Raw genomic sequence first — 18449 nt, forward strand, 5'->3', positions numbered from 1 at the left:
CGTTTCTCAGAGAGGAAAGTGTAGGTCAGTTGGCACTTAGGAAAAGTGAAAGCCATGCCATTGCTAATGCAATGACAATAAAGTAATGCCCACTATAGTTTTATCCTACTTAGAAACAGGGAGCCCAGATGCCTGGAATGACTGAGTGATGATACGCTGGCAACCTGATACGGCGCTGACTAAAGGGACAAACATGTTAAGGCTCAAGTAGCTTTAAAACATCAACAACAACAGCACAGAGCTGCGCTGTGCAGCCCTCTATCCCACTAAGGTGGGGGAGGCCACGTGTGGCTTCGGGAGAAGTGCTGTCTGCCAGGTTAGTACAGAAGACCACTGGATGAGACTTCTAGATGTGTAGGATGCCCGGACACCAGTCTGCATTGTTCTGGACCCTCAACATGGAAGCTGTTCTCTTGTCATTTCAGCTTTCTAACTGCCTTTCTCAGGCAATGTGCTTTCAAATATATGCATATCATGCATAACAGGCTCCATTTTGCTAAAAAAAAAAAAAAGCACTGTTGACCATTTCAGTAAGAACTTCTAGTAAAACAAGGCCTCATATATTTTCTTCAAAATACAAAGAATAGGAAAACAATGACCTAATATAAAAATTACTTTTCCTAATTAGCATCTTCCTTTTCTAAGTTGGTTTTTTCCTCTAATGTTTTTGCTGTTTGCTTGACTAAGTAGAAAATTAAATTAGATGCCATAAAGCAGTGGTCTGCACGCTTTTTTGATCTCATATCCATCAATAAAATGTTTTTGAGCCCATGCCTCTAACATACATATATTTTATTCATAAATTACACATATATACCACTATAAAAATATGTATGTATAAAACATATACAGTCATCTCTTGGTGTCCACAGGGGATCCAGGACCCCCACAGATACCAAAATCCCATGATGTTCAAGTCTCTTATATAAAATGATGTGGTGTTTGCACATAATCCACACACATCCTCCAGTATATTTTAAATAATCTTTAGATTACTTATAATACCTGCTACAGTGTAAATGCTATGTAAATAATTGTGAAAAACAATGTAAATGCTATGTAGATAGTTGCTGGATGGATGGTAAATTCATGTTTTACTTCCTGGAATTTTTTTCCAAACACTTTCAGTCTGTGGTTGGTTGAATCTGCAGATGTGGAACCCACAGATATTGTGGGCTGACTGCATACAAATAGATATTTTTTAGAATAAGATGTTTAAAATATAAATAAAAATAAAAGTTTTAATAATTTCTTCTTTCCCATTCTGTCACTTTGAGGTCAATTATCCAAAACAGTTGGAAAATTGATATATCCCTGCCTGGGTACAATGGAATTTCCTATACCAGTTGCACTCATAAATGTCACATGCATTAGGGATTATTTTACAAGATCGTTTTAAAGTCAGACAAACAGCCTTCAGGGGAAAGGTCACTTTACAATAACTAGAATTAGATTCCACCCAGGCAAAGGAAGGAAAAGAGTACGTATCTGTTCTGTTTCCTTGGGGAAGGTCCTGATGGTAAGAAAGATGTTTCATTGAGGATCTCTGGTTATTCAGTAATAGTAGTAAAACTGAACTCAACAGAAAACACATCTTAGTATCTAAGACAGAAAGTCTGCACCTTGGCAGAGTCTGAGGTGTGACTGTTCGGCCTGTTACAGCCTTGCCTTGCTCTGAGCAACCTCTGACCCTCTGGTCACACAGCCCATTGTCTTCAGGACACGGAGGCACAGAGCCTGCCGGTCACCATCCTTCAGCCATCATCGCCAAGACCCCTCCTGTGTCCCTGGCATTGTGTTCAGGGGCCAGGATCCCAGAAGAGAGGCTGGGCTTTCCCTCAGTGAGCTTACAGCCCACGTGGGGAGGCACAAAAACAAGCAAGCTGCCTTGGAATTGATCCTGCCTAGAAGAGCGATGAGACAGTCAGCATGGACCTAGAAAACACGCAGCCTGGGCCATCTCAGGGCTGGGGAAAGATCCCAATTATACCAGTGGAGAGAGAGGAAGGAAATCGAGAAAACTCCACATGAAATACAGCAGAAGGCTGGCTCCCACTCCGTCCCAGAGCAAGGCAAACACAGGGAAACCAGCCTTGCCCTCTCTCCCCAGCAGAAGGAGCCTTGGGCAGGGCATGTGTGGTCGGAGGTTGGGAAAGCCGGCTCGTCTTGGCTTTGTCTCTCTGAGGTGCTGTCTCTAGTGCAGTGCATCCAATTATGGTGAAAGATTAGGGAGGAGCCTGTGAAAAAATTAAAAGGCTGGAAGGAACAATATTTAAAGTGAAGCCCCAGCTGCGCCTCATGTTTTTTTAAAAAGGTGAATGGAAATGACTGCTTGGGATAAACTGCCATAAACAGGAACCCAGAATGCCATCTGCCGTTCCAGACAAGCGCTCTGCCCTCCCCACACAATTACGGAGGAAAAGCAGCCGCCGACCTCCATTAACCCTCGCGTCCTCCTGTCTGTAAGGGCTGAACACGCCTGAAGAACTCTGTTAAGTTATTGAGCCCTGGCGCCCAGCCCCACCTCAGCCCCCTGGGGACACTCTCTTCCACTTTCTGGGCCAGAGTCTTCCTTTTCTTTCCGGGGAGGAGTTGGCTGGGTTGGTTTTAGGTTTTGTAAATATGAAGCCTCTTGGCTCCTGGTTTGAGCTCCCTTGCATCACAGCCAGATCGGTACATCTTGGTGAGCCAGCATGGTCAGGGAGTGGTTTCTTCCGAATAACTAGATTTTCCGGCTATGTGGTATGTGAAGTATATCTCAATTTAAAAAATAAGCCCCCCACACACATTTTGGGAGGAGGGTGCGGTTTATTTTTTTATTTGAGATATAATTCACGTACCATGAGATTCACCATTTCAGTGTACCCTTTGATGGGTTTTAGTATATTGATATGGTTGTAAAAACCATGACTATCTAATTCCAGAACATTTTCATCAGCCCCACCACAAGAAAAACCTTGCAGCCATTAGCAATTGCTCCCCATTCCCACCTCCCTCCACAACCATTAATCTGCTGTCTGTCTTTATGGATTTGCCTGTTCTGGACATTTCTGCCTCTCTTTTATCCCTTTCTCCACTCTTCTCAGCAGCTGACCCCACCCTCCCTTTAATATTAGCAACAGCTACTATTTAATGAGTTTCTCTCTGTGCCAAGCACTTTCTGTATAGTATTTTATTTAATCCTTAAACTAACCTAAAAAATAGGTACCTTTATCTCTTTTTTCAGAAAAAGAAACTGGGGCTTGAAGCGTTTCTGTAACTCGCACTAAGTGTCCGAGTCAAGATGCTAACTTCAGTCTTCTTGACCCTGAATGCCCTGCTCTCTGTTCTGGTCACACACCTGTCTATGTCCGGCTCTCCTAGATCCTCAGTCCACCCTGACGTGGGAGATGGAGGATACCAGCTTCCTGGCAGTTGATTGCTGTTTGGCTGTTTCATAACCATGTAGAGGGTGTTTTGGATGGTTGTGTTCTGACAGTGATACGGAATGACGAGATGGCTTTACAGATTTGTAAAGTGGCACCTGTTAAAAATAGTCCCCAGATAACACTGTTCTGTGTTAAAGTCTCTGGAGGCAGTCAGCTGAGAACCTGAAAGAGCTCAGGGTGCGCCCAGCAGTTCACATTTTGGATATGCTGCTCAGAGGGGAGAAAACTCGAGTTTTCACATGGATCCCTTTGGGATTTAATGTTGAAGCACTCCCACCATGTTTTTGTGGTCGTCTTTGTGGATTGCACCTTGGGCTCCTTTACCTCCACCACGTTTCCCATTCAGCCAGGAAGTGGCTAATGGACTTCAGTCCCAGCTGTTTGTTAAATACCTTTGCTCCGGTCCTTAGCAGTTAGAAACTCAAGTCTTAGGGAGTCTGCGTGACGGCACTTCCATCTGCCTGTGTTTATTTATGTCCTCTCTCTGTAGCTCGAGGACAAGGAATGCAGTCAACAGGCAAAACCATCCTCGGGGTTAACTAATTGTAAACAGGCATCTCCATCCTCTGGCCTGGCATGCCAATATTCTTGATGTTGGTGGATTCTTAAGTAAAACAGCTGTCAGAGGACCCTCCTTGGATGCCGGTCCTGGCCTTTAGGTATCCAAGGCCAGCTCCCCCAGGAGGACTGATGCTGAGCACGCCGAACCCAGGCCTCAACATTGCCCGACAGCCCAGCCTGACCCCTAGTCCAGAGGACTTGTTTAGGCAGATGGGTACAAGGATGCAGTGATAAGAGATTTCAACCGCATTTCTGGAAACCCTTCTGGACTGTTGAGTGTAAGTATCTGAAGTGGAAAATACCAGAAAGACAAACTAAAAACAGACAATCTAAAAACAGACAATATCCATTCGGTGATACCATGGAAAGATACTAGGTTATTTAGCTTATTATTTCCACTGATAATTGAAAAGCTCCTCCCAGGGGATGAAATAAGATGCAAGAACTTGAAATAACCTGCACAGAGCAAGGATTTCTTCCCCTGACATTCAAAAGCATGCAATCTATATTCTTACAGGATTCCGTTTTCATATTTTGCTCTTGTGACAAACCCCTGGTTGTCTCATTGAGAAAATAATTAGGAAGTACCACCAGTATATTTTGGGTTTTCTTTTTTATTTTTTTGTTGTTGTTGTTTTAAAGAAAATTAATAAAATTGACCTAATTAGCAAATAAGTTCTGTCCTTCCAGTTCCTCGTGTTTAAAAGCCTCAGACTCCTCCACACTGGAATGCTGCCTATAAATGTTGGAGTAAAGATGTCTTTCTTAAGCCGAGGAAAGAAATAAGAGTGTCTACCATTCTCCTAAAGGAAGAGATCTTTTCCACAGGGAGCTCCAGCATCCCAGTCACATTCCCTGGTGGATGCAGCTAATGGCCATGTTGCCAGATATCACCGGACAATAGATTTCACCGAAGCCAGGGGATCAGTAATTGCTTCAAAACAGGCATCCTGGCAAGGCCTTGGCAGAGGCCAGGCGGCTACAAATGAGAAGCACCTGGATGCAGAGTCTGGCCATTCCGTATGCAACAGATCTGTGTTCAATTAAAGAACCACCTCTGTGTTTCATCCAGTTCCCTTGATCTGTTCAGATGTTTAAAGCCATGGTTCTCAAAGTGCTTGAACCAGCATTGTCTGGGGACTGGTTAGAAATGCGCTTTCTCGGCCCCGCCCCAGAACTTCTGAATCAGAAACATACTCTATGGTTCTGCAAGCCGTCCGGGGGATTCTCATGCATAATCAAGTGTGAGCACTACCGGTTGAAAGAAATTTGTGACGAGAGACAGGGCCATGCTGTGCGTGCAGCCACCTATGCAGTTCTCCACTTGGCACGGCGGGGCCACAGCGACCTCCCTACACCCGAAGCTCCTTCCTGGGCCTGGGGGACCAGAGTATTACTCCTGAGCTCCTGGGATGGTGCAGCCCCCATCCCGTAGGAAGTTCTTCCTCAGTGGCACATTGCTTTCCTTTTTCCCATTGGTGGAAAATGCTTACATCACTGCTCTAACGCATTTCCTAAGGCCTGTGTGTGACACCCAGGTAGAAGATGGGGAAAGAACGTTCAAGCTCCAGAGGCTTCTTCAAGAGAGGGAGAGAGGACCAGGTGTGAGACAGCTCACCCCTCACAACTCCTGCGGCTTGTTGGGAATGCAGGGTCTCAGGCCCGGCCCCTGAATCAGAATCTGCATTTTAACAAAATTCCCTGGGTGAGCACGGACTGAGGTAACAACTTCAGCATGGCAGAAGGGAGGCTGCTGGCAGGGGTGTCTTCCAGGATTGGGAGTGAATTGAGGCCTGAGACAGCATCGTAGATCAAACACATCCAATAACAGCAGGCGATTGCAGTTCCCTTGGAGAACAGGTGAAAGGAAGAAATAGTGGCGCTGGGGAGGAGGGGACAAGATGGAAGGCAGGAGTCTGGGGGAGACATTTCCCTTTCCCACAACTGAACCCTGTCCAGGCCCAGGTCGCTGCTGCACCCAAGCTGACACCTGCCTTTATCCCCACAGCACCACTGTGCCACTCACATTTGCTGGGCCCCCTGAGTCCCTCAGCCAAGCTTCCTTCAATATCTTCCTCCTTTGGGGAGTTGAAGGAACCCCTTCGTCTTGGTCAGACAGGCCCTTTCCTGTCCGTGCAGGGATGAGCATCTGTGCAGGAGTTAGAAGGAAGCAGCTGTTTGCAGTGTCCTGAGCACCAGCTGGCTTTAGATTTAGGCTCCCGATGAGATTTCCCAAAGTGTGCTGAGAACCCTAACGCCCCGCAGCTGCCCCCATGAATAGTTTGTCAATTAGATTTTAGCAATGCAGAAGATACCCAATCTTCTGCTTATAAATGTATAAGACTAGCGTGTGAAAGATGAGGTGGCCCTGCTGCAGAGACCAGAGACACCAGGATGCTGCGAGCAAGATGAACTGGGCCAGAGGGACGAAGGCAGGACGGGAGGAGGGGCTCAGGAGTGGTAACCGGTGTCTAAGGGACAGGGACACACCACATCCCAAAGGTAGTAGGGAAAAGACCTGGGGACATACCAGATTCAGAGACGAATGCTATCTACCAAAGCAGAACGTTGGCTTTTTTGTTTCTTTTACCACACACCCTTCTTGGTTCTTGTCAAGTTTGGGCAATTGCGGCAGAACAGTGGCGCGGTGGGAAAGGCTGGTGGGCAGCGTTCGGGGTCGGGAAGTGCTCCGCGGTCTGTGTTCAGAGATCATGGCTCTCAGAGCGCCCTCGAAAGGCACTGTGAGCCTTACCTGCCCAGGCACAAGGCGTGGCAGCAGGGAATTCAACCACAGGCCAGGACAAACACTGCCTGTGGCTGGGCAATGGGCTTGTGAGCGCACGTGACTTCTGATAATGGTCTCGCTAGCCTTTCTGTCTCAGTGATGGGCTGCTCTTCCCCAGGTGCCCTCGTGCTTGTTGCTAGCAATATCCATACTGGATGTTTTATTTTTGCTTTATGACAGTATTTCCCAAGGCTGTTTTCGGAATGGAAGTGGCTATGTTCGCCGTAAACACAGTCGAACAGTGTAGTTTTGAGTCAGCCCTTTTCCTTCCCTGGTTCTCACCCTGGGGCAGCTTTGGGCTTTGGGGGATTGGAGGCCATAATTGCCCTGCAAGTGTAATTCCTTAGAGGACAGAAGAACTTTGAAACCACACACACACACACACACACACACTTTATACGTGTGGGCAACTGGAAGGAAATCAGGTTCCAGTTGTTGAATTTTAAGATGTAAACTGTTTTACTAGTCAGTTGAATCACAGTTACTTGAAGTGTTAGGAATCACATTTGTTTCAAAAGGAAGATTGAGCACTGGGGTCAAGTAGCGTGGCTCTGAAGAGAAGGTGTTTGTGTAAATATTTGTGGTTATAATTAGGCCTGTGGTGTGTATGTTGTGCAGTTAAGTGTTTCTCCTTTTCTGAGAAAGCATCACATCCATCTCAGGAAAGAAATAGATCCGTCACTAAGTCCCATATCTTATCTCCAATGTGATGTCTGCTATTACCAGCCCGGACACCTTACTCAGCGATGTGGAGGAGTCGTGTGGAAGAGGGGCAGGAAGATCTAGCACCAAAAAGATGGACTTGACTCCTATCTCCTCTGTCTAACAGTGGGGTGACCTTCCTTCACCCTCCTTCGCCTTCATCTCCAGAGCAGGAATGTGGGGGGATTAATCGTGACAATTACCATCTATCGCAGATTTACATCACCGTGGCCCGGGTACTGCTACTAAGCCATTGACATAAGTGTCCTCATTTGGTCCCACCCACATCAAGTGAGATGCTTTACCTCTGGACTGGGAAGGGCTTTCTAAGCACAGAGCCAGCAGACACTTCAGAGGAAGCACTGACTTAACTATATAATAACACTTAGATTTAAAATTCAAAAGAACTAATCAGATGCTTAATATAAAATTTTCAAAACTATCACACCTTTACAGAATAATAAGCAAAGCTTAGAGAAAAGCAAGTACATTAACTGAAAAAAATGAAATATTTAATCTCACTGGTACGCAAAGAAATTAAAATAAAAAGAATAGCACTTTGGGCTGATCATATTAAAACCAATAGCACTCTTTTTTTAACATGGAAATACTCACTGTGAGCCAGGATATAGTGGGAGCTGCACCCTTTTATGTTGCTGGTGGGCATGTAAATTGGAACAGATTTTCTCTCCAGCAATGTGACAGAATGCGTCAAGAGCCTCAACAAATGTTCACACTCAGCTGATCTGTTAATTCCACTTCCAGGAACTTATCCTGAGGAGATAATCAGACATGTGGGCAGGAATTTATGTAAAAATACTAACTTCTATGTAATTTTTATTTGGATACAACCCAAATAGCTAACAATAGAACATAATTCTGTAGGAGAGAATGATGTGCATCCATTGAAAATTGTATTTGTGAAGAATTTTGTATGAATGAGGGAAATTCTCAAAATATAATAAATGGTATGATCTTAATTTTATTAAAGAAAAAAGGGGAAAATACACACATAAGATAAAAAAAAACTAGAAGGAAATATACCAAAATGTTAGCGATGATCTGTGTCTAAGTGGTGGGATTATGGTGACTTGTATATTCTTTAAGCTTTTCTTATTTGTTCCGTGGGATCCAGACAAGAAGAGAAGGGGAAAGATTGTGTATTATAAAACAGTTCTCTTTAAACTGTTCATGAAGTGTTCCAGTATAAAAAAAATTGTAATTGGTGCAAATAGAAATATTTTTAAGGCTTTCTCCACTGTCTGTGGCTTTAGCGTACCAAGTAAACCAGGACAGACAGATGCAGAATCAAGGGTGCGTTCACACCTCCACACCTGAGATAGGCGTCGTCTTTAAATAAAACCTCTTCTAGACCCCAGGCTAATGTTGGACAACATTAGTCATTAACACTCATGTTGTTATCCACTGATTTTATATTTGGAGATTTCATGCCACTCAACAGTGTTCTGACTGTAGGGGACATTGAGTGAGAATCTCTTTTTGTCTGTCACATGGATTGAGAAACAGGTTCACTGATGACATTAAATCTGCCCCACAGATTTGGGGATTTTGAAATGAATTTGTTTAAAATAAAGATGTCAAGTGTGGTAGGTCTGTTTTGGCAGGACCATCCCCAGTACCAGCCCTGCATATTTGAAGGGCGGGTTGCTTTAATTAAGGTTCCCAGCAGTATGGTTGCAAGTGATTAGTGAAATTAAAAGCAGTTCTCACTTCCCTTTACAACCTCATGGTTACTTTCTCAGGGCTCATTGCTGCACTAGCCCAGCAACGACAAGAAATCAACATCACGTCTATATCTGTATAAAAACAGCATTTCACCTTGTGGCTGTAACACACACACACACACACACACACACACCCCACGCTCCTAGTATGACACAGTTCCATTGGCGTATGCCAGAATGGGGGCATATCTATATAGATGGGTAGCTATAATTGCTAAGTATGAAAGTTGAAAGAATGCTTGTGGTATCTAAGAGTCTTTATTTTTATTTTTTTCAAGAATTTTTAAATGTTAGAGAAAACGAGAATAGAGATGAGCTTTCCTTGAACTAGAAGTTCTCAAACCTGTTGAAACTGAGTATCTGGCACTAGTGCCCAGGGTGTGTATCTACACTTGGTCTTAGCCAAAAGGCTGAGAAGCGGTGGGAATGTGCATTTTAAAGTCTCTGCCGGAAATTCTGATGCTGACTATTGACGCTGACGTTTGGGAACCATTGTCTTAGCGGTGCTATCCTGTCATATATTTTATTCCGCCCTATCCAGTATGATACCCACCAGCCAGCTGTGGCTCTGGAGCTTTTGAATCACAGCTAGTATGACTGAGGGACTGAACTTATCATTTTAATTAGTTAATTTTTAATTTGAATGTGCATAGCTACTTGTAGCTAGTAACTACCCTGTTAGAGCAGCCTTAACCTACAGTCCACCGCCCTTCACCTGGGATGAGATGAAGCCATCTGTCAGCCCGCCCTTCCACTAGGTTGTGCATTTCATTACTCTGACACAGTGATGCTCGGATGAAGGCTCAGAGCTTTTACTGTAACTTCTAGGTGCTGGTAGCAGCAAATGTGGCTCCAGAACCTCCTACTGGGGGAGTCCAGGGCCATCGTGTGCTCCTTAGCCACACTCATTCACGTGAGCTGGGTTTTGTGATATAATTTGCTCTGCATAGTCTTCAGCCCCCTGCTCAGAACATCAAATGGTGCTTCTCACAGACTTCCTCATCCCACAAAACTGAAAACCAAACTCTCATTCTCACCCCAGGATTTCTAACTCATTGTATTTGTTTTTTATCGTTTTATTTTTAACTAAGGAAATCATGTTTAATCTTCTCTCCTGTTGTTTAAAGGGTTTAAAAGTTCAGCATGGTGAGTTTTTATGGGACTTTTATGGGAAGCCAAGTGTTGTAAACATATCCACACTATCCCAGTAGTATAGTTTACCAAATCCTTTTCCTATGCACACCGACCTGACTTCCCTTCAAAATATGAAACAGATGGGTCCAATTAGAATCCTCCAGCTATTCCAGGCACTATGTTAGGGTTTCTCAGAATCCAAACCCGGTGAGATCAGGATAACTCTTGAACAGAAACATCACGACTGTAAGCTGGGTGGAGGTAGGGGCCGTGTCTATCCATCCTGGGCTGTGTTCCGGCATCACAGCGCAGCTCCTGCCTCTCCCAAAGGCTTGGTACATGTTGGTTGAGTGAATTGATGTTCTTGCCACAGAGAAAGTGGACTGAAGGGACAATGTAAGAGAGAGAAGACAAGATCCAGAGAAAGGCCACATTTGGGATAAAGGTGATTTGATTTAGGACAAAGTGCTTGCCCTCCACGACTACTCTGTCACATCTAGCACGTAAGAAGAAGATTATAACACATAATAATCTACAGGTGACCCTTTGACAGCCCCCCAGGGTTAGGGGTGCCGATCCTCCACGCATTCGAAAATCTGCCTATAACTTATAGTTGGACCTCGTATATGTGGTTCCCCATCCGCAGATTCAACCAATCAGGGATCGTGTAGCACTGTAATATTTATTATTGAAAAAAATCTGCTCTAAATGGACCTGAGCGGTTCAAGCCTGTGTTGTTCAAGGGTCAGCTGTGGTTCTCACCTGGTGAAGGTCAGTTAGTACCATGATGGTAATTTCTGAGACTAGTGAAGGGCTCTGGAGAATTGAAATTGCTCACAGAGGTGGAATCAGGAAAGACTGGTTTAATTTCAGCTCATAATAATTCAGATGCTTTTGTGCTGTGACCTGTTTATTTTTTTGTTGTCTAATATTACAGTTCTAAGAAACTTAGCAGTTAAAATGCCTATGATTGTGCTGTATCTGCCTGCTTATCGGCATGTTTTATTTTCCTGAAATTTTAGGCACAGAAGAATGAGAGAGAATCTATCCGACAGAAGTTGGCACTTGGCAGCTTCTTTGATGATGGCCCAGGAATTTATACCAGCTGTAGCAAAAGTGGGAAGCCAAGCCTTTCTTCCCGGTGAGTGTTCTTTTGAGCTGATTTTCTGATATGTACCTAATGGATTTTGTCATCTGACTGTAAGTTTAATAAGAAATATCCTTTAAATCCTTGAGTATTTTCCCCCCATAATACTGCCGCCTTGATTTGGATACTAGACAGATCCCTCCCCAACTGTTTGTTGGGTTTTGTTTTTGGTTTTCAGTTTGGGGGATTTGGGGCCCATTTGCCCAGCTATTTGAGGTCAGATTTCTGTATTTCACTTTTTCCCTAGACACAGTTCTGATTTTGCGCTGTGCTGAGGGAAACAAGCTACACTCTTAAGCAAGCCCTGATGCTAGAGGAGTGTGGCAGACCACCAGATTTCCCATTAAGCAGTCCCAGGGCATCCAGCCTCACCCCTCTGATTCATCTGATTGCAGTGAAGACTGGTAGCTGAGAAATACAATCCCCACTTTGATCACTGAATGTTTATTACAGAGCTTAATCTGTCCTCCAGGTGGTTTTTCTTGATCTTAATTGATTCCAGGATATCATTGGTCATTTTGTGTAGCTTCTAATTCCAATTAAAATATATTAAAATTATAATTTTACCTAGAAAATAGGGCTGTAGACCATAGCTTCGCAAATTTTAATGTGCACATGAACCACCCAGGGATTTTGTTAAAATGCTGATTCTGATTCAATAGGTCTGGGTGGGGCTTAAGATTCTGTATTTCTAACAAGCTCCCAGCTGATGTCCATGCCACCAGTCCATAGGTCACACTTTGATTAGGGAGGGTATAGACAGTCTGCAAAATTAGCTATTATAAATACAGGTATTCCAAATGAACAAGCACATAGAACACTGCTTTAATGAAGATCTGTCATCATTCTCTTGATCCCTCCCCAAATGTCTGTGTCTTGCCTTGGGCTCTCTAAGAACAAATATCCCCTGTGTAAATACTTGGTATATTTGCCACATTAAGCGAAGCATGGGAGACAAATGATAAGCATTTATTCATGCATTAATTTGGCCAATAAATTTCCACTCTTACCTTCGTTTGAGGCCAGGAATTAGACACTTTAGTATTTTATCTGGCTACCAGTAAGCCTCATACTTCTCTCTGATCCTTATAGACTTATCTAAATCAGCAAAAATCGGAAAGCACACACACGCTCACATACGCGCGTGTTTAGGAGGCACTGTGGGTGGGTTGGTGCCTTGGGCACGAGCTGTGGTTTGGCCATGCAGTATTGAGGCATGTCTTCCTCAGCTGGGTGTGGGTGCCAGCCCGTCTCAGGATTCCCTCACTCTTTGTCATGTGGACACCTTCCAGAGCTGGAAGGTCAGCCTTTCCCTGTGCCGTAGAAGAACCTCCTTCCCCTCCCAGGCGGATGTGACAGGAAGAGCTCCTGGAGACCTGAGTCAGTCCTAATCAGCTTCTAATTTTGAGACTTGAATAATTCACTTAGTTTTACCATTCCTCAGTTTCCTCATTTTTGTAAAATGAGAAGATTGGACTGTACAGTCTTAAAGATCTCTGCCACTGCTCTCTCCTGTTCCCCAAAGCACCACAAAGTCCTCTTCTAGAAACTCCATTTCTCTGCTCATCAGTGTCACATCCATCTGGTCCAAATGGGAGGTCTGTGTTTCATGTCTGTGTGTGTGTGTGTGTGTGTGTGTGTGTGTGTGTGTGTGTGTGTGTATTATATGGCTTATATGTGTGTGTATATTATATGTGTGTGTAAATTATATGGCTTTGAAAGTAAAGTAGAATTAATCTTAACTACAGAGTATATAATAGCAGCACAAAATAAAAGTAACAGTCTCTGGTCCCATCCCTTGCCATCCTCATCTCTCTCTCCAGAAATAACAGCCTTTAACTCCTTAGCTGTTTCTGCTGGCATTTATATCTCTGAGTAAAATGCTTACCTTCTTAGCTTTTACTTGTAAACCATCTATTGACTACCAAGTGAAGAAAACTTGGATTTAACTCTCTTTTGCAGCTCTCCCACAGATGTATCTAAATACCTCCCCCCCTCCTCCCTGTATAATTATTTCATAATTTGGGGTCATATAACTCTTCAGTCTTACATTACTAAGATCATAGATTATTCACGCTGAACCATGCAGTAAACTATGATTACCTGAAAAATTGTGGTGTTTGTTCTGAAATTTAAATGGCCCCATTTTCCCCTTTTTCAGTCCATGATTTTGACTGCTATTTTATATCCACTGTGTGAATGTGTCACAGTTTATTTAACCACTCATCTGATGATAAGCATTGGGTTGCTTCAAAGGTTTTGATCTTATAAACAATACTGCTTATCCACGTTCTTGTATATGTCTTCTGCTGTCCATGCGCAAGTGTATCTTACTCCACTGAGGAGTGGAATTACTAGGAAAATACATGAATCTTCATATTTAGAAGATAATGCCAAACTGTTCTACAAAATAGTTGTGCAAGTTACACCCCTACCAGCAAAGTTTCAGACATCCTGTGGATCTGTAGACTTTCTAACACTTAATGTTATTGCCAGTTTCTTTTACATTTTACTAATTGAATAGATATCAAATGGTATTTCATTGTGTTTATTAACCATCTCTGTTTCTCCTTCTGTGAAATGTCTATTTGGGTCTTATGTCCAGATTTCTATTGGATTCTTTATGGTTTTTTAATTGACTTATTGAAATTCTTTAGTATGATACTAATCCTCAGTATGTTGTATTCATGCCAAACGTCTTCTCCCAGGTTGTAACTTGTCTTTTCACTCCTCAATGTGTCTTTTATGACCAGAAGTTCTTCATTTTAATATACTAATTTTTATCTAACTTTTATAGTCAATCCTTTCTGTGTCTTATATAAAAAATCTCCTACCCTAAGGTTCCAAAGACATTAACCTAGATTTCCTACTTTGAGTTAAAAGTGTTTGTTTGTTTGTTTGTTTTTTAAGTCTGTAATCACCAGGAGTTGGTTTCTGGATGCGGTATGGAGAAGTCTCATTTCATCTTTTTCCATATACTTGATTGTTTTTTCCATCATGTTTATTAAACAGTTCTCTTTTACTCAGTGACCTGACAGACCACTTCTGTATATACTGTACATTGATGTACATCAAGTTCAGCAAAATACTCTTGGGATTTTGACTATAGAATTGCATTGCATCTGTAGATAATTTAGGGGAGAATGACATTTTCACAATATTAAATCTTCTATCCATGAACATGCCCTGTCTCTCCTTTATCTTACTGAATATTTCTTAATAACATTTTACAATTTTCCATTTTTTAACATTTTTTATTGATTTATAATCATTTTACAATGTGTCAAATTCCAGTGTAGAGCACAATTTTTCAGTTATACATAAACATATATATATTCATTGTCACATTTTTTTCTCTGTGAGCTACCATAAGATCCTGTGTATATTTCCCTGTGCTATACAGTATAATCCTGTTTATCTATTCTACAATTTTGAAATCCCATCTATCCCTTCCCGCCCTCCGCCCCCTTGGCAACCACAAGTTTGTATTCTATGTCTATGAGTCTATTGTACAATTTTCCATTTAGAGATAGTGTATGTCTTTTGTTTTGTTTATTTCTAGATATTTGCTCTTCTGGTATTATCTTAAATTCTCTTTGATAATCCTTTCTTACTGTCTCACTGCAACTTACTGTGTGTACTGGGCTTGTATCCAGCCACTTTGTTGTTATTATACCTATTATTTCTCTACTCTTCTATTATCTCTAAGAAAGTTGTCTGTACCTTCTTTGGGATTTTAAAACAATATCATCTACCAAAAAAATGGCAGCTTTTTTTTTTTATTCCTTTCTAATCCTCATACTTCTGATTTCTTTCTTTATTTTATTGCACCAATAAGTACCCTGGAATACTGAGGATTAAAAATGGTAGTAGTAACAAGGATCTACTGTATAGCACAGGGAACTATATTCAATATCTTGTAATAACCTATAATGGAAAAGAATCTGAAGAAGAATATATACCTATATGTATATGTATAACTAAATCACTATGCTGTGCACCTGAAACTAACACAACATTGTAAAGCAACTATATTTAAATTAATTAATTAATTAATTAATTAATTAAATGGCAGTATCTGGAATCCCTAGCTCATTTCTCATAGTAAATGAAATGCTTGTAATGTTTCTCCATTTATGATGTTAATTTTGTTTTCTTTACTGTTACTGTTTATAAGATTAACATTGTTCCCTTATATTCATAATTTACAGAGAATTTTTATCATGAATAGGTATTTAAAATTATCACATGCTTTTGCTGCATCTATTGAAATGATTATATGATTTACCCTATTAATCTATTAATGAGTTACATTTATAGATTTTCAAAATATTAAACAACCCTTGCATACCTATTATAAACCAGAACTGGTTAGGGGTATTAATCTTTTTCAGACAGTATTGGATTTTATTTACAATGTTTTATTTGCAATTTACAAAATACTTCTCATCCATCTGCATTGTGTCTTCCAGTTGTTTTTCAAACTCTTCTCTGTGCCGTTGTCTCCTTTAACATATTCTTTGTCCATGTAGGTTTATACCTTCTTTCTTTCTTTAATATTATTTTAGTAGGATTTCAAAAGAGAGAGTAGACCAATACCTGTATCTGATAGGCCATGTGTAAGTAGGAGTCTCATGGAGGTTTTCATTATTTTTAATAGCAGAAATACCTTTGCGAATAAAATCCTGGCAGAAATCATGTATGTAAAACAAAGCAGACCTCTGACTCTGAAGGAGAAGTCTGGGGTGACCCTGCCTGGAGAATGCCTCCCCCCAACCTTTCCCTTTAGTGCCGCTCTACTCCACCTCCAGTGCCCCTCACCATCCCTCCCCCATTGGCCCTCAGAGCCCACCTGAAACTCTTCTGGTGGGGAAGAATTTGAGAATCACTGAGTCATCCCCCCTCTTTGGAGGCACTGCTTTCTGAGCGCATATGTACTTCACAGTAGCTCATAACAAGCTACACTTGTTGACTCGCCATAAGGGAGATTATTTATATCCTGTTCTTTCAGATGTTTTCATCTCCACACTCTGGGATGAGATCATCCTCTCGGAGAACACGATTACTTTCTGGATCCCCTTTAGGATGAGGTTAATAATGAGACAATGTTTCTAACAAATATCACTCTATCCCTGTAAATTTGAAGTCTGCAAAGACTGTCATTCTCCCTCCCCAGTCATCGTGCAGGAGAAAAGCCTTAGGAAATGTTCAGTTGCAATTGTGTAGCCTGTGTTCTTCATCCCTATTAGAATTAATGTTTTCTTAATGTATCTGAAATTCTTCACTGAGCTCGAAATACCTTACCTCTTTCTCGCTCAAGTACTTGAGGGATATTAGAAATCTGAGGTCACTGATGTGGCACTCCAAAATATGCCGAAGCACGTGTTGAATCAGTTAGATAATCAAAATAAGGTAAATATTAGATGAATTTACTATTTACAAGAGCTCAGTACTCAATTTTAAACAAGGCTGAGGACTTAAAATGAATTGGCCAAGCAATGGATTCTGAAGTGCTAAGCTGACTTTTAAGGCAGGGCCTCCCCAGTTAAGTGGGCTCCTCGGCAGAATAACGGAGTTCTATTTGTGCATTTTAAAGGATGTGCATTTACCTGTAAAACTTAACTTCATGCACATTATGTGAGAAATTGTAAAGTAGCGTGAGGGTCTTCTGGGAAGATGGGTTTAAGCTGCTCTTGGAGTGTTAAGTCCTTCTCAGTTGGCCTTTGGGTTTCAGCCCCACTGAATTTTTCTCCTTGGTGCTGTCTCCTAAAGCACTTTTTAAAAGAGTGACAAGCTGTTAAATGTAAGCTGGGCTTACAATAATCCCATAAAGGCACTTCATGCCCAACACTGCAGCAAAAGAATTTTTGATGTTGCTTCATAACTCAACTAATTAAATTTGACTTATACTGAAATGTGGCAAATTTAGGAAGCACTGTATTTTTCTTCTGAATTTGGTAATCCGCACATAATCAGCCTTTTCAAAATGAGCTTGTATGACCTTTGTCAGTGTTTTCTATTTGAAAATGTTTCAGCTAAAAGCTTAAAAGGAAATGAGAAAAATGAATGACCTATTTTTGAAATAAGGTTTCTAAGAAATATTCGATTTACTCACGTTCTTGGGGAAAATAAATATGCCTTTTCTCTTACTACTAGTATAATACTTTTCCATGAAATAGTTTTCCATTGACCCAATTAATCTGGCATCAGCATTCTATAGGATGCTGAGTTTAGAAAGCTTAGTGTTACTAAAGGAATGGAAACTGGCTTGGCTGCTAGAATACAGGACAGAGCTGTCATTAGTAATAGACATCCAGGAAATCTTTTATTTTTCAAACATTACAACCTGATTTGACATTGTGGAGAAAACTTTTCCTGCCTTCTCCATTCTTCTTTTCTCGGAGTAACCACAAAATAAACCTGACCCTCACTTCTCTTATTCCCTTGCCCAAGATAGATTTTATTTACACGCATATAAAAAGAAATACAATCGAATACAGTCTATTCATAAAATATGCAACGGGATGGTGTAACCTAGAAAAGGCTATACCCTTCTCTCCATATGTTGTGAAGATTGTGGAAAACATATTCCCCAGAGAGCTTCTGAGCCGCTGGTTTGAATAATGATCACTGTTTGCTTATCTCAGTCATTCCAACATCCCCAAGTCAAAACTCATTTCTTTCTTGTTCTTATAGGTTCATTGGTGAACGGCTGAGACAAGACCAATAATAGTTACCCCCACCTTCTTTTGTGTTTGGGCTGGGTCCCGGGGGCAGGGTTGGGGGAAGGTACCAGAGCCCAGAGAGTGGTATCACCAGGACTGGTAACAGTGATCTAGAGAGCCTTTAAGGAAATTGAATTCATAGGAGTTTTGAATGTGAGGAGCTGAGAATCTGAATATATAATCTGCCACAGAATCACAGGTCAAACCAGCATCATTTTGCCA

The 18449-nt window shown here is 41.7% G+C and overlaps 1 protein-coding gene across 7 annotated transcripts in view; it reads left to right on the top strand.

The window, feature by feature from the left end:
- The window catches only part of SCHIP1 (schwannomin interacting protein 1), a 141067-nt gene that overhangs the window by 102691 nt on the left and 19927 nt on the right, over window positions 1-18449 (top strand). For 6 of the 7 annotated variants that reach the window (XM_031449995.2, XM_031449972.2, XM_031449977.2 and 3 more), the window contains one exon: window positions 11378-11496. In XM_031449995.2, coding sequence (XP_031305855.1) covers window positions 11378-11496 — 119 coding nt within the window. Of the gene's footprint in view, window positions 1-11377; window positions 11501-18449 lie in introns of all 7 variants that reach the window. The other variant, XM_064492439.1, reaches the window with a different exon arrangement.

This window comes from Camelus dromedarius, chromosome 2 (assembly GCF_036321535.1).
Source record: "Camelus dromedarius isolate mCamDro1 chromosome 2, mCamDro1.pat, whole genome shotgun sequence".
Taxonomy (NCBI): Eukaryota; Metazoa; Chordata; class Mammalia; order Artiodactyla; family Camelidae; genus Camelus; species Camelus dromedarius.